This window comes from Poecilia mexicana, unplaced genomic scaffold (genome assembly GCF_051168715.1).
Source record: "Poecilia mexicana isolate PSO_F unplaced genomic scaffold, ASM5116871v1 scaffold_19, whole genome shotgun sequence".
Lineage (NCBI taxonomy): Eukaryota > Metazoa > Chordata > Actinopteri > Cyprinodontiformes > Poeciliidae > Poecilia > Poecilia mexicana.
Window position 1 is genome coordinate 25,193,752 of NW_028263388.1, and position 14,071 is coordinate 25,207,822.

General features: G+C 40.6%; 1 protein-coding gene across 9 annotated transcripts in view; it reads right to left on the bottom strand.

The window, feature by feature from the left end:
* LOC106909428 (uncharacterized) overlaps positions 1–13,716 on the bottom strand; it is a 34,975-nt gene extending 21,259 nt beyond the window's left edge. For 5 of the 9 annotated variants that reach the window (XM_088016484.1, XM_088016481.1, XM_088016483.1 and 2 more), the window contains exons 1-15: positions 13,180–13,715; positions 13,006–13,077; positions 12,642–12,761; positions 12,436–12,574; positions 11,841–12,025; positions 11,718–11,760; positions 11,396–11,541; positions 6,351–6,423; positions 5,791–5,902; positions 5,644–5,715; positions 5,429–5,575; positions 5,188–5,350; positions 4,529–4,813; positions 4,295–4,389; positions 4,104–4,224 (exon numbers count right to left, since the gene is read on the bottom strand). In XM_088016484.1, the coding sequence (XP_087872610.1) occupies positions 4,104–4,224; positions 4,295–4,389; positions 4,529–4,813; positions 5,188–5,350; positions 5,429–5,575; positions 5,644–5,715; positions 5,791–5,902; positions 6,351–6,423; positions 11,396–11,541; positions 11,718–11,760; positions 11,841–12,025; positions 12,436–12,574; positions 12,642–12,761; positions 13,006–13,077; positions 13,180–13,284 (1,878 nt within the window). In that variant the 5' untranslated portion in view covers positions 13,285–13,715. Of the gene's footprint in view, positions 1–4,103; positions 4,225–4,294; positions 4,390–4,528; positions 4,814–5,187; positions 5,351–5,428; positions 5,576–5,643; positions 5,716–5,790; positions 5,903–6,350; positions 6,424–11,395; positions 11,542–11,717; positions 11,761–11,840; positions 12,026–12,435; positions 12,575–12,641; positions 12,762–13,005; positions 13,078–13,179 lie in introns of all 9 variants that reach the window. The other 4 variants (XM_088016487.1, XM_088016486.1, XM_088016485.1 and 1 more) reach the window with 2 other exon arrangements.
* Between the last annotated feature and the right edge of the window lie 355 nt (positions 13,717–14,071).

Genomic DNA, 14,071 nt, shown 5'->3' on the forward strand with positions numbered 1-14,071 from the left:
ATCGACCTTATTGTTCTGCACATATGCAGAACACATACATTGAACATGCGTGTGAACATATGTTCTGCACATGTGTATGTGAACGGGCAACGACTTGAAAGTGTCCCGCATGCGCATTAGAGGGCGCAATAGCGTCAGTGTTCTGCCAACCGCCATAAAAAGAAGTGCTTAGTGTTTGCAGAAGTAAACATGGAGGCCAACAGTGGAGCATAGCTTACACATTTGAAGTTGTTGTCCGACCGGAGCAGCATATTAACCACTTAATCCTCATATAGTCTGTCATAGTTGTTTTTCTTCCTGCTTGCATGTATCAGGATGCAGAATAGTGAGATTTGTTGAGTATCAGTGACGTTCATTTTGGATGAATGAGATCTGGACATTAGGTCGCACTTGAGTCAGATACATATCAAATATGGGTCGCATTCGAAAAGAATCCGACCTGTGCTGTTCAGACTATCATGAAAAAATCGGATGCAGGTCGCATTACATCAAAAAAATAAAAAAAAAATAAAAAAATCGGAATTGGGTCACATCAGGCTGCAGTGTGAATGCAGACTTTGATGATCTCGGTCTCGTTTGGTCACAGTCTTGTCTTGGCGTTGAGGACTCCAAATTTTATTTCAAGACCACAACTAGGCCTGTCACGATAAACGATAAATCAATTAATTGCACGATAAATTAAACCTATTGACCTCATTTTAATTATCAGCTTTATCATCTCTTCCTGCCTTTTTTTCTTTCTGTTGATGACACTGAATGAAAAAAGGCTCAACTCCGGTGCTCTCCAGTAAACCCTCCTTTCCTCATTTCCTTTGTGTAATGTCCAGCGCACAGTACACGAGTTGTCGGCCGATTGTCGGCCCATTTTCAAAACCGAAGAGACCACACATTAGCCGACAGAAATCCTAGGTATAACGGTTCGATCGGGTTCGTCGTGCCGTGTGGTGTCCAGCCACATGGGCACAAAATAATGGCTACAATGGCTACAAGATGCATGTGGCTAGAGTCAGTGTAAAGTCCTGACTGAATGAAAATCATTGTAACCTATTTATGTAACGTCAACGAAGAACAGCTGAAAAGTTACCGGGTTTATCAACTGCGGTAGCAATTTGGCTCCAACTCCTCTCCTTGTCATTTCTATATTATTTGTACGAAATGTTGAATAAATATTAATGTTGTTTCCACATATCATCTCCAATGTTCGCTGGACTTCGTGTTGCGCCGTGTCAGCTGTTTGGGATTCCCTTCATAATTTCCCCTCAGAAAGCACGGAGGGGAATCCGCGCTCTCTCATTGGCTACCTATCACATTAAGCGTCAACGCTCCCAGTCGGGGAAAACCCCTGATTGAGATCGGAGCGGCCACGACGATCTACCGTAAACACACCACACTGCAGGATGATCGGTTACGAAATCACCAGCGACAATCTTAGATGGCCAACGATCTAAGATTGTTGTAAGGGGAAAATGGGGGCAAAAAAAATCGTGTAGTATGAACTACTGTATTAGGTAGTCGGATGTGCCCATCTTCTCTATTTAAATCTAGTGATTACTGAAGGGTAATATAGTATACAGACTTCATAATCTGCACTCTTTTGGTTGAATGTAGTATTTATTTCCACTTTGGCTTTATGTTGTTTAGTTTTTATTCAAGTATGTTTTTTGTTAATGGAAACTGAGAATCCAATTTATTTTTGTTTTGGTTGTTTTGTTTATTTAGTTTATCAGTTCCATTGTTATGTGTTCTTTTGAAAATAAAGTGCATCTATATATGGCAGGAAATTGCATTAGCCATTTCCATTAAATCAGTCTCAAAAGGTCTTGAAACAATATTATCGTTTATCGCAATAATTTTTTAGACAATTAATCGCTCAGCAAAATTTGTTATTGTGACAGGCCTAAATCTTAGTTTAACTTCTATGGGTCTCAACAAGTTGTTTATTGAGAAAAACACATTTGATATGCATTGCTACATACTAGTCATTATTGGTGGTGCAACTTGACCACAATAAAAAAATAAATTAAACCACATTTTACATTACATTTGACTGTAACTTTGTCGACCTCCCCAAAATTACTCTTAAAAAATTTCCCTGTTTATGGTCCCCACCAATAATGAGATGGGATTTAAGCCCTTGACTATGTCTAACATTTTTCATCACTTAGAAAAGAAGCTCAAAGAAAGATAAGCTCTTTGGACATGATGTTAGCAAAGCTCGCTGTACAGATATACATATGTTGCATTTGTGAAGAAAAAAAAAGTTGTCACTCACTACGCTGAATTATTGTGCAGAGGGGTGTTGACTGACGTGTCGTATGTATGGGACAATGCGGTGACCAAAGTCTGCAATATAGTGATATGACATTCATGAACGATTCGAATCCTCTGGACAACTCTTTACTAAGATAGGACTGGAGCCTCACTGAGAGCCATTCTTTGTTCCTGTAATGCTCTGCGTACATCGCAGTAGCTATTATTTAATTATGTACACTGATATTTTTTTAATTAGCGAATAAATAAAACATAAGAATGGAAAAGCAAGCAGAGAATGCTCAATGCTCTTAGATTGTTTTTGTCACCCGTCGAGGAAGACATTACAGCACTGTATGCTGCATGGCTTCATGCAGCGGGAGAGAGGGTGAGAACAGTCACGGTGTGCACCTTGTTCTTGCTTGTTGCTCCTTGGTCAGTGTTCATAGTTGAGCATTGTTTACAGGGCACTGCGTTACTTGGCATGTTTAATGGTGCAGACAGAGGTAGTTTCAGACATGAGCGATATGGGCAACAGCCCAGGGGGTTATCTTTTTAGGGACACCATGAGACCTCCGCGGATTGTAGTAAGATTGTAGATGGAAGCAAAGCAGAACAAAGAGATTGAATTGATAATATTGGTTAAATTTATTTCAGCTCTAAGTATTTAATATCTTGGTGTTTTTATGAGAATGTGAATCTTTCAGATCAATTTGAGAACCAATTTTGATCATATTTCACATTTTATTGTGTAATGTAGTGCGGTCTTTGTCTTGACTCTGTCTCGACTTCCCTCGGTCTTGGTCTCGGACAGTAAAAGGTCTTGGTCTTGTCTCGGTATCGATACACTCTGTTCTTGGTCTTGTCTTGGTCTTGGGTTAGATGGTCTTGACTAAAACACTAGGTTTAAGTATTGTCTCCAATGTCTTCCAATAACATAATTACCCAGTAATATTTTACATTTCCTGTCAGCTTAACATCCAGGCGCCCCGCCTCGGTGCCCCGACCACACCGAGGCGGGGCAAGTTTTCTGGGGAAACCCTGAACTTTAGTTTTGTTTTCTGTTCAGCTGGAGAAAGTTATGGTATATCCACACGTAGAAAGATTTCTGGGAGAAACCCTGTCAGGTACAAGTTAAAAGCTATGATCCATCAGTAGGATGATCACAGAGATTCTTTATTTCCTGTGAGATTTTTAATCGAGTCTTATCGTTTAACTTGCTACAGGTTTTTCCTTTCATGGTCAGAGTTTCTTACTGAATATAAACAAAGCTTCTACAAAAGGACACTGGTTGTGCTTTAGTCCTCAGGGAGAAAAATCTGAATCTGTTGGTGAGTCCTCAAAGGAAATTGGCAGCCTGACAGTAAAATACTGATTGGAGAATCTTGGCTATTAATTCTAAAGGTAAAGGTAATTTTATTTATATAGCAGATTTTCAGCAACAAGGCAATACAAAGTGCTTTACAGGAATTAAAAGCAAATACAAATAAAATAAACCAAAGGAAAATAATCTAAAATAAAATAATCCTTTTCTGGGTTAAATAGTGGATACTCCACAGTTTCTAATAGGTAAACTAGTAATATTGGTCTGAATGTTGAGTACTCTTCAGTTTCTAAAAAATAAGCTAAGAGGAATTCATCAGAGCACAACATTTAAACACCCCTGACACACACGCTAGTGTGATTAACCTCCAGCTGATTGAACCTGCAGAGGCTGAGGGTGTTTCTAATCATAACTTCAAATATGCTCTTCTTCTGCAGTCGCTTGTTCTGATAAAATCTTCACCTGCTGAACGTAAACCTCAACCCAATGAAATTCTGCAGAATGCAAAGCAGTGCGTCAGTTTTCTCACCATGCAGCCATCATTGCTGGATGTGGTCAGGTCGACTGTTTTACTGACAAGGTTTTTTAGGATCTCCATCCTCTTCTCAGCGCGCTCCTCCAAGATCTCCCTCTCCTTCTCCAGACGCTCGCTGCCAAAGAGAAGAGCTGCATTATAACAGGACCTCATCAGCAGCAGGCAATCAGAGGTAGCCTCCTCACCTGTAATCTTTTTCCATCTTGTTGAACAGCTCCATGAACTCAGAGCTGACTTCTTCTCTGATTTGAGCCTCCAGAACCAAACGGAGTGCCGCCTCCTGATCAGACAGAAACACACAAACACAAGTTTGTATTTCTAACAATATTTAGTCCATTCTTTTGTGCCAAACCATAAAATTCAGCCCAAACCTCAACCATTACCCAAACCTAAACAAGCAGCAACTGAAGGAAACTCACCTTCCCCACTTCCTCCTCCATAGTCTGGTCCCCATCCTCCTCCCCTCCAGTCTCGAGCACTGTTCCCTCCATCGCACTCTCTTCCTCTTCCTCCCACTCCTCATGGTCTTCAGCCTCCGGGACATCTTCCAGGCTCGTCTCCCAGGCAACGAGCGAGCTCCTCCTGCCCTGGTTCAGCATGTTTCTGCGCTGGTCAGCTTCATTGATGAAGAGAGACAGCTCCATTGCTGACTTGTGGCAGGCGCTGTTGTCCAGGGCAACGGGCTGGGAGGTAACCGTCACCACCTGGACAAGTGAGGAGAAGTGCTGCTCAGACAATGCACATGTGTCTTAAACATGTGTGGAGGTTGAAGGAGCACCACATAAAGAAATTCAAGTTATGTCAAAAACAACAGGATATAGTCAATCTAAAATACAACTACAATCTAAACCACATAGAAAGATATAAAAATATATAAAACTAATTATTCTGATGAAGAGTCATTCCCTGAAACATTACCTTAGTGCCACACCATGGTAATGTTATACTATGTCTTAGCATTTTTATTATTAGTAGCAGTAGTATTATTATCATAAAGAATAAGGTCATATGACAAGTTGCAGATGACGGCAACTTGTTTGTATTATATGAAGGGGGTGTGCAGTAGTGGGGGTGGCACCTTCTGAGCCATGGCGGAGAACTTGAGGACGTTGAGCGTCTCGTCAAAACAGGAGGAGTTCTGGTTTATGTTGACCACCATGGACACGCGGCCAGAAACACAGAAGAAGAACTGTAGGAAGTGGGTGAGTTTGGACTCCCTGAAGGGAACGTGATGCTGTAACCTGCATGGAAACATCGGACTGAAGCTGTTGTGCTGCAGAGCAGTGACATCAGAACAGCATCGAGTACTGGGATCGTACTTGGCGTTCTGGTTGAGCTTCATGGCGTTGATGCACTTCCCCAGGGTCAGCAGGGAGCTGTTGATGTTTCCCGCTTCTTTTAGGCGCTCTCCAGTGTTGTGGGTGCGAGAACAGCGTTCCGAACCAGCCAGGTCACAAAGAGCCAGCCTGAACACAGAGCACGAGTCAAACCGGTAACAATACCTCTGGAATGGAGCAAAGGGAGGACAACTCACTCGCTGATGCCGAGGACTCTGGGAACTCCAACATCATCAATCCGGAGGATCCTGATGGAGAAGATGCTGTGGCTGCAGAAACAATAAACGATCCAGGTCAGCGTTCACATCTATGTATGCTGCAGTAAACACTGGAGTCACGTTGACCTTCTGCTAGACAGATGGTTCAGTCTGGTAGAAGATAGACTCTGGTTCCTCTTCCCGATCTTCATTACTTTGTATGCCTCCTCTGAGCTGTTCACCTGGATCCAACGCAGGTCTGCACAGAAAGCAGCGGTCAGTGCTAGGAACATTGACCAAACCACAGCTTCAAAAACAAAAGGATACTGTGCAGGGGTGTGGGAGGTTACGCACAAGCTTTTATTGATAATCTTTATACCTGACTGAAAGCAGGAGTAAAGAGAAAACCTGGAAGATTTAACCAGAGTTGTGAGGTTTGAAGCTCCCCAGAAAGTCAGCATGTTTGCCTGCAACCAATTTCCAGCTCAGAACTCCTGCAGTCAAACTATTCACAATGCTGAGGGGATTATAAGGATTCTTCTCCCCTTTCAGGATTTTTATTAAACATTTAAACTGAACATGACTAAGGTCCCAAAGCATGTATTCACTAGTTAAATAGTCCATCAGATTAATCCATCTGTGTTGATAAATTATAGAATGAAAACATCATCAGCTGAATCATCAGATTCCAGGTTTATCATTAATACCTTTTATGAAGGAGTTCCCTTTAACATCCTGGGACAGACGCAGCACCGTCCTCTTGTGTTGTCCGCTGGGAACCTGAACGCCACACACAATGACATCATCAATTATAGGCCTGTCACCATAACAAATTTTGTTGAGCGATTAATTGTCTAAAAAGTTATTGCGATAAACAATAATATTGTTTAAAGACCTTTTGACACTGATTTAATGGAAATGACTAATAATATACGCTATTTCCTGCCATAGATAGATACACTTTATTTTCAAAAGAACACCTAACAATGGAACTGATAAACTAAAACAAAACAACCAAAAACAAAAATAAAATGGATTCTCAGTCTCCATTAACAAAAAACGTACTTAAATAAAAACTAAACAACATAAAGCCAAAGTGGAAATAAATACTGCATTCAACCAAAAGAGTGCAGATTATGAAGTCTGTATACTATATTGCCCTTCAGTAATCACTAGATTTAAATAGAGAAGATGGGCACATCCGACTACCTAATTCACACTACAAGATTTTTTGCCCCTATTTTCCCCTTAAGATAATCTTAGATAGTTGGCCGTTCTAAGATTGTCGCTGGTGATTTCGTAACTGATCATCCTGCAGTGTGATTTAGATTGTCTTGGCCGCTCCAATCTAAATCAGGGGTTTTCCCCGACTGGGAGCTTAACTCTGAATGTGACAGGTAGCCAATCAGAAAGCACAGATTCTCCTCCGTGCTTTCTGAGGGGAAATTATGGAGGGGAATCCCAAACAGCTGACACAGCACAACCCAAAATCCAGCATTGGAGATGATATGTGGAAACAACATTAATGTTTATTTAACATTTCGTGCAAAGAATATAGAAATGACAATGTGACATAAATAGGTTATAATGATTTTCATTCAGTAAGGACTTTACGCTGACTCTAGCCACATGCATCACAGGTAGATTCTAGTAAAGCATTGATTAATGCCTGATATTAAAATTAGTTAACTCGACTTATAGCGATTATCTTGGGCTATAGCTATAGTTTTAAGCATATATATGCTGATTTTAAGAAATTCAATGTCAAGTAATATTTTCTTTACTTGAGATTATTTTTCTTAAAATAAGATAATATATCTTACTTGTTTAAGTAAAATTGGCTTGTTTTAAGTACAAATACACTAATTTTAAGATAAATAAATCTCATATATTCTATTTGTATTAGTAAAATTTTCTTATTTTATGAAAAATGTTCTGTGTATTAAGAAAATAAATCTCATATACTCCATTTGTATTAGTAAAATTGACTTGTTTTAAGTACAAATACACTAATTTTAAGATATTTGTAGGTTTATCTTGGTTAGATATTTTTTCTTGTTTTAGAAAATCTTGACAAGATAAATTTTCTTGTTCTGTTGGCAGATAATTTTTCTTATTTTAAGAAAATTAGACCCTATTTTTGTACTTTTTTTTCTTGTTTTTGAAAGGGGACTTTTTGCAGTGTACAAGTCCAAAATAATGGCTGTGTGGCTGGACACCATACAGCACGATCGAACCCGATCGAACCCTTATATCTAGGATTTCTGTCAGCTCATCTGTGGTCTCTCAGGTTTTGAAAATGGGCCGACAACTCCTGTCGTGTGCACTGCACATTACACAAAGGAAATAGGAAGGGAAGGTCAGTGGAGAACACCGGAGTTGAGCCTTTTTTCATTCAGTGTCATCAAGAGAAAGAAAAAAAAAGGTAGGAAGAGACGATAAAACCGATAATTAAAATGAGGTCGATAGGTTTAATTTATCATGCGATTAATTGATTTATCGTTTATGGCGACAGGCCTAATCAATTATGTTCTAATTACAAAAGAAGAGTGGAGGAGACTGGTGACCCAAACCGGTTGAGCAGACAGGAATTACAATTAAATTAGAGTACAATAACAAACATAATTGACAGTAAATGCACATGTTTAATTTGTAAGCATTATTTTTTATCTTTTAAACATTAAGAATATAAAATGCTTTTTTCCCCCAATTGTATCCAGATCCTAAGCCAAACTTTGGAAGGACATCACCATCTGGAGTTCAAATTGCCTCAGTCTGGTCTCCACACATATTAAAACAGCATGAAAAAATGTGAAGCATTTAAACCAACTCATAAACCCCAAACAGAAATTTATTCCTTTACAGTCACACAAACTCTAGAAGATATTCAATTCCAATTATACTCTTGAAAATTGCAATGATGGTATCAATTAGAACTCATTTTCCACATGTGGACATTAAGAGCAGTTCAAATCGGTCAATCTGGCCAAATAGTATGGGGGAATTTTTCTGCCATAATCCAAGAGCACACATTTTCTGTTTGAAAACAGGATTCAGGGTTTTCCCCAGAAAACTTGCTAAGCTCGGTGGTCGGGGTGCAGAGGCGGTCTATTGGTGGTCCACCGTGTTTTTGTATTAACGATGCTAAGCAGACAGGAAAAGTAAAAATATTACTGGGTAATTATATGCTACGGAAAAACATCACCAGTGAAACGCTATTTAAATCCACAACTAGTCTTAAAAACAACTAATCAAAGAACACAATTAAAATTAAAGCCGCAAGCAGCCTCGAGCGGCCCTCGCAGCCAAGCGCCGCTCCGGCCTATAGCCACCGAGGGGGTTCCAGCACCGCGGCCCCCCTGCCACCGCGGATGCTCTCGTGCAGTTGAAGCACGCGTCCGCCAGGCCATACGCACTGGTGAGTTCAAAAATCGACACCAAAAATCTGGTGCAGATTGGCCAATGTAGCAAGGAGATATAGCTGATGGAATGACCTAGGGGGCGCAGTGGAGTGAAATTACAATTCAAACCTGTTGGGCTCTTTAGCGGTGAACAAAGGTCATACGTATCCAGTTTGGTGCCAATCGGAAGGTGCATGTGTGATTTAGAGCCAATCGTATGCATATTGCGAGGGACTGCCATTTGGCCACGCCCCCACGGGTCAGTAGGCATTGACAGAGTTCATCATCAGGTCATTTTATGTCAGTTGGCAAAGGATTAATTCCATATGAATACTACAGTAAAAGTAAGACATACACTAGAAAAAACAGGTGCCTTCCTGTCGGAAGTGGGCAGGGCTAAGGTGATGTCATCAATTGACCATGTGAATGTGATGAGGAGTGGTCTGTAGTCAGACATAGGAAGTGTTATGCAGCTGTGACCTTCTATGTGGAAGTTATCGCATCTTGATGTTTCATGGCGAATAGTCAAAGTTTGGCACTTAGCCACACCCACATGCTTTGATATACAAAAAATCCTGTGATAACTTTTGACCTTCAATATCTCAATACTTTGCTGACTGAGTTAGAAGTCTGTATCTCAAAAGTTCGATCAGATGCGACGTCTATAAAAAACAAGAAATGGCGGTTTTAATCCAAAATGGCCGACTTTCTGTTGGGGTTGCACCATGGTTCCAAAAGACTTTTTTGGAGGTCATGACATGGTACACATGTGTACCAAGTTTCATAATTCTAGGTTAAAGCATGGCTTGGGGCTGATCATTTAAAGTATTCTAGGGGGCGCTGTAGAGAAATTAGGCCCATCAACAACTGTTATAGATTCCTGTTCAGGGATGGATAAAGATGCATCCTAGTGAGTTTGGTGCAGGTCGGCTTGAAAATATAGAATTTAGAGGCAAACGTATGGCGACAGCGTTACAGGTCACTTCGCTACGCCGCCATTGTCACGCCCTCCGTTGAAAACTCTTGGCACTTTAAAGAAAGTGAGACCAACTTGTTATCTGTCGTCCAACACAGAATCATCTTGATTAGATCGAGAGAGCCAGAGATGGAGCTTTCCAAGGAAAAAAAAGGGACTTCCTGTTCTGAGCGGGCAGGGCTTAGATGACGTCAGACTATGACCACATAGGATCGTAAGGTATCCAACCAGGATCACTCATGTCAAGTTTGGTGCAGCTCGGCTCAAAATTATGGAATCTAGAGCCAAACGTATGGACACAGTGTTACAGGTCACTGTAACACAGTACACCTACTGAATCAAAAACAAACGGGGTTGGAATCCACATTACACCAACATGTTTTCTGTCTGTGGACACAGTTTCATCTTGATTAGGTCAAAGGGGTCAGAAAGGGACCGTTCAGAGTAAAACATGTTACTTCCTGTTCTCAGGGGGCGTGGCCTAAGTGATATAATTTCACCATTGGGTATTGTAGGGCACCCGATGATCAGTCATTGAAAGTTTGGTGCCTCTGTAAGTTTTTGTGTAAGAGTTATAACAGTTTTGTGTTTCATGGCGAATAGCTGAACTTTGGCCCCATGATACCCCCCTTGAGCAGGCATGAAAATGCAAACCTTTGATATTTTTTATATTTATATAAATATGTATTGATATTACTAAATATTTAAAAAATATGACTGGTTGTGTGCTTTGTAAAATGCTCATCATACATCAATATCAAAACATTCTATTCTGAATCTTTTCTGTTTTCTCCACTAATAGTTAAATATGCTGAACCACGTATTAATCCAATTCAAAAATACTTAAAAAAATAAATTTACCGTAATTGCAAATGTAGCTATGATAGCTGTTTGAATAAGGTTTACAGCAAAGAAATCTTGAAAATCTGTTTAGTATTTAGCGAGTTATGATCGATTAAATGCGCTGATACATCATTGCACCTGTCAAGCAAAAACCATGAAATCCCGCTTTCAGATGAACATGTGTGCTCTTTAATTATAGCAGAAAATTTCCCCCACAAAGTAGAATATTATATCAAATGTGACATAAATATATCACATTAGAAACATAATATCTATTTAAATATTGCATCCAAGCCATCTCTTGAGATTACATTTCACACAGAGATAATCAACAGATGCAAAAGCAAAAGTTAGGAAGAAAACTGGAAGGCAGAGCAGCAATCTAATCACACTGAAAGCCTGAACATGACTTTAATCAGATGCTGAATTTGTTGTTTTCATTTGGAAGAGCTTAGTCATTTTCTCAACTTCTTCTTTCTCAGCTTCTCCATGTACTTTACAGTGACCTATGAGATTAACACCAGTTTGTTACCTGTTCCAGTAGATCATGGATGTTCTCATTGTAGATTTCACAGAATGATACCCAAACAGAGAAGCGAACAGTTGATGGAATGTCCAGACAGAAGTTGTCTGCCTCAGCAACGCTGCTCATGCTACCATCGCTGCTGACGGAGGAGCCTGGACACAAAAACACAAACAGGTTACACTTTGCTGGCTCTGAAACAGATGTGACTTCACTTCCACAAGATGAGGGAATGGATACATTTAAAAAGTGCAGTCTCTTTGGCTACTGTAGCTGTTTCATGGCATTTTGGATCTCGTGGAATAATCCAAAATATGTTTCAAACACTGACCTTCAAGTGAAGCTGATTTCCCAGTCGTCAGACTCTTGTCGCTCTGTAGATAAAAAGAGATGAGCACATCTTAAGCAAACCTCCTGCTTAGTCTGACTCATGATGACAGAACTCATGTCTAACCTCTTTCAGCAGCCTCAGAAGGTTCTTCTTGTTGCTAATCTCTGCTGCCTGCTGATCGGGGGTAAGTCTGCTGAAGTCTCTGCACCGCTGAGGCTTCAGATCACTGCGGCTGTACAGATGTCCCTTTATGCTGTTAAAGATGACTGCTAGAGACCTGGGAAGCAGCCCGGAGTTGTGGTCTGGCCCTAAGAGACAGACACGTGGTCAGAGGGTGAGAATAGGAGTGCACTGATTGCAGTTTTCTGGCCAGTTACCAATCTTTTAAAGAGCTTAATCTGCTGATTCCGATTTTGGTCGATACCAATTTTATTTTTTGTCTGAAATGTTGCTCAATATACCAAGAAAGTTGTTGAGTTGGCAACAGTGGGGTCACTATTGTTAATTGTAAACATGCAGAGATAACTTGGAGGGCTGGTCTGTAAGTCAAACCTTTCTCACCAAGAGTAAAAGAGGGCAGTGGTTGATTCTTACACATTTATCCACTGATAATATGTAAAAATCGGCCTATCACTGATCTCCCTAAATTAAGGAAATTGGCACAGATAAATTGTCTCACGTAGGTTGGAAAATCTAGCCAGCTTAATCTATTGCTCACCAAGGAAGGTGAAGGTTTTTCCAGCATTGGTGACTCCATAAGTGAACACCAGACAGTTTCCTCCCTGCAGAGCATCCTGGACCAAACCACGAACTGAACCTTCAAACACAGTCCTCTGACTGGCTTCGGGGCCAAACACCTAAACAAGACAACATTAAGAACACAAAACACCTCCTGACCCCACTGCACAGGAACATCACTGGTACCTGTGTGAAGGTGAACCGCTGAGCAGTCTGAGGGAGAGACTTGTCGCCCTGCCGATTCGGCTGACAGAACCTGGGAGCTCTGAGGACCACAGAGTTGGAACCCTCAATGGTCACACAGTCCTAGAGCAGAAAACACAGCTGCTGAAGTCAAGCTTGGGCACAGAACCCAGGTTATCACTAGGCAAAAACACCGACTCTTTTATAATCAGAGCTGGATGGGACAGTAAAATGCTGCTTCCAGCTCATCAGCAAATTATTTCACTTATTATAAAATTTGTGATCTTGAGAAAGTAGTTTAAAATCAATTCATCACTTTTAAATAAGCCTGGTGGTGCTAAACCAGACAGTGGTTTTGTGTGGTTACCTGGGACTCTCCGCTGTCGCTTTCAGTTGCAGTAAAGGGCCGAACTCTAAGGTACACATGCAGGTTCTCCGTCTATGAATGAACGTTTCCAACCAGGAGAAATTTGATTTTCATCTATCTTCATCATCATCGTTAGCGTCCTCTTCATCACCACAGAAAGCCTGGTGGACCTACCTGTGGTTCCACAGCCTCCAATTCACCCAGCAGGTTTCTTTTGATGTCCTCCACCTCAACTGGTCCGACTCTCTTCGGTATCCCAGTAAAACATGACTCCATCATCTTTGCGAATAATCACTCCTCGCTCCTGAGAGGGGGGAATTCCGTTCACATAAACACTCGGAAAACAAAATCTAGAAACGAAACACACCGTAGTGTAACACCCGATCGCTGAAGATTTAAATCATCTGATGCAGATCCAGAGCTGTATCAGCTAAGAGGTCAACTGTAGACATTTAAAATTTGACTAAATTTCAGCTGAGTTCTGTTCAGGTTTTAAATTATCCGTAAACAGAAGGCCAGAAAAACATCTCAGAGATTACCAGATGCTTCAAACAGCTCATAAAATCAATAATAAGAAATACCAAAAGAAAAATAAACCTGAAAAAAATGTTACGATCCGTTCTTTGTTGTTAGCAATAGCCAGCCTGTTATTAAAAGCTGCGCGGTCAAAGTTTAAACTGGAACAAACGGGCCAATCCCCGAAAGAGGCGTCACTCAACTCCTCAGCGCCATAGTTTAAAATCTCGCGAGATTTCACGTCAAGGTTTCTCTGACAAGGATCTCGCTGCAGCAAACAGAAACAAGTACACCCATAGACATAATATAATAGACGCCTCATGCACCGCTCTAATCTATTGTCGCTGACGAGATTTAAGGCGGCCATCTTGGAGCGGTCCACCACTCCACTCAGCGTTATGTGTTTAGCAGGCACAATGACGTATCAGCGCATTTAATCGATCATAACACGCTTTTTTGCTATTGGAAACCTTATTCAAACATCTATCAAAGCTACATTTATAAACAATTGTATTTTTAAGTATTATTTAATTGTATTGATACATAGTTC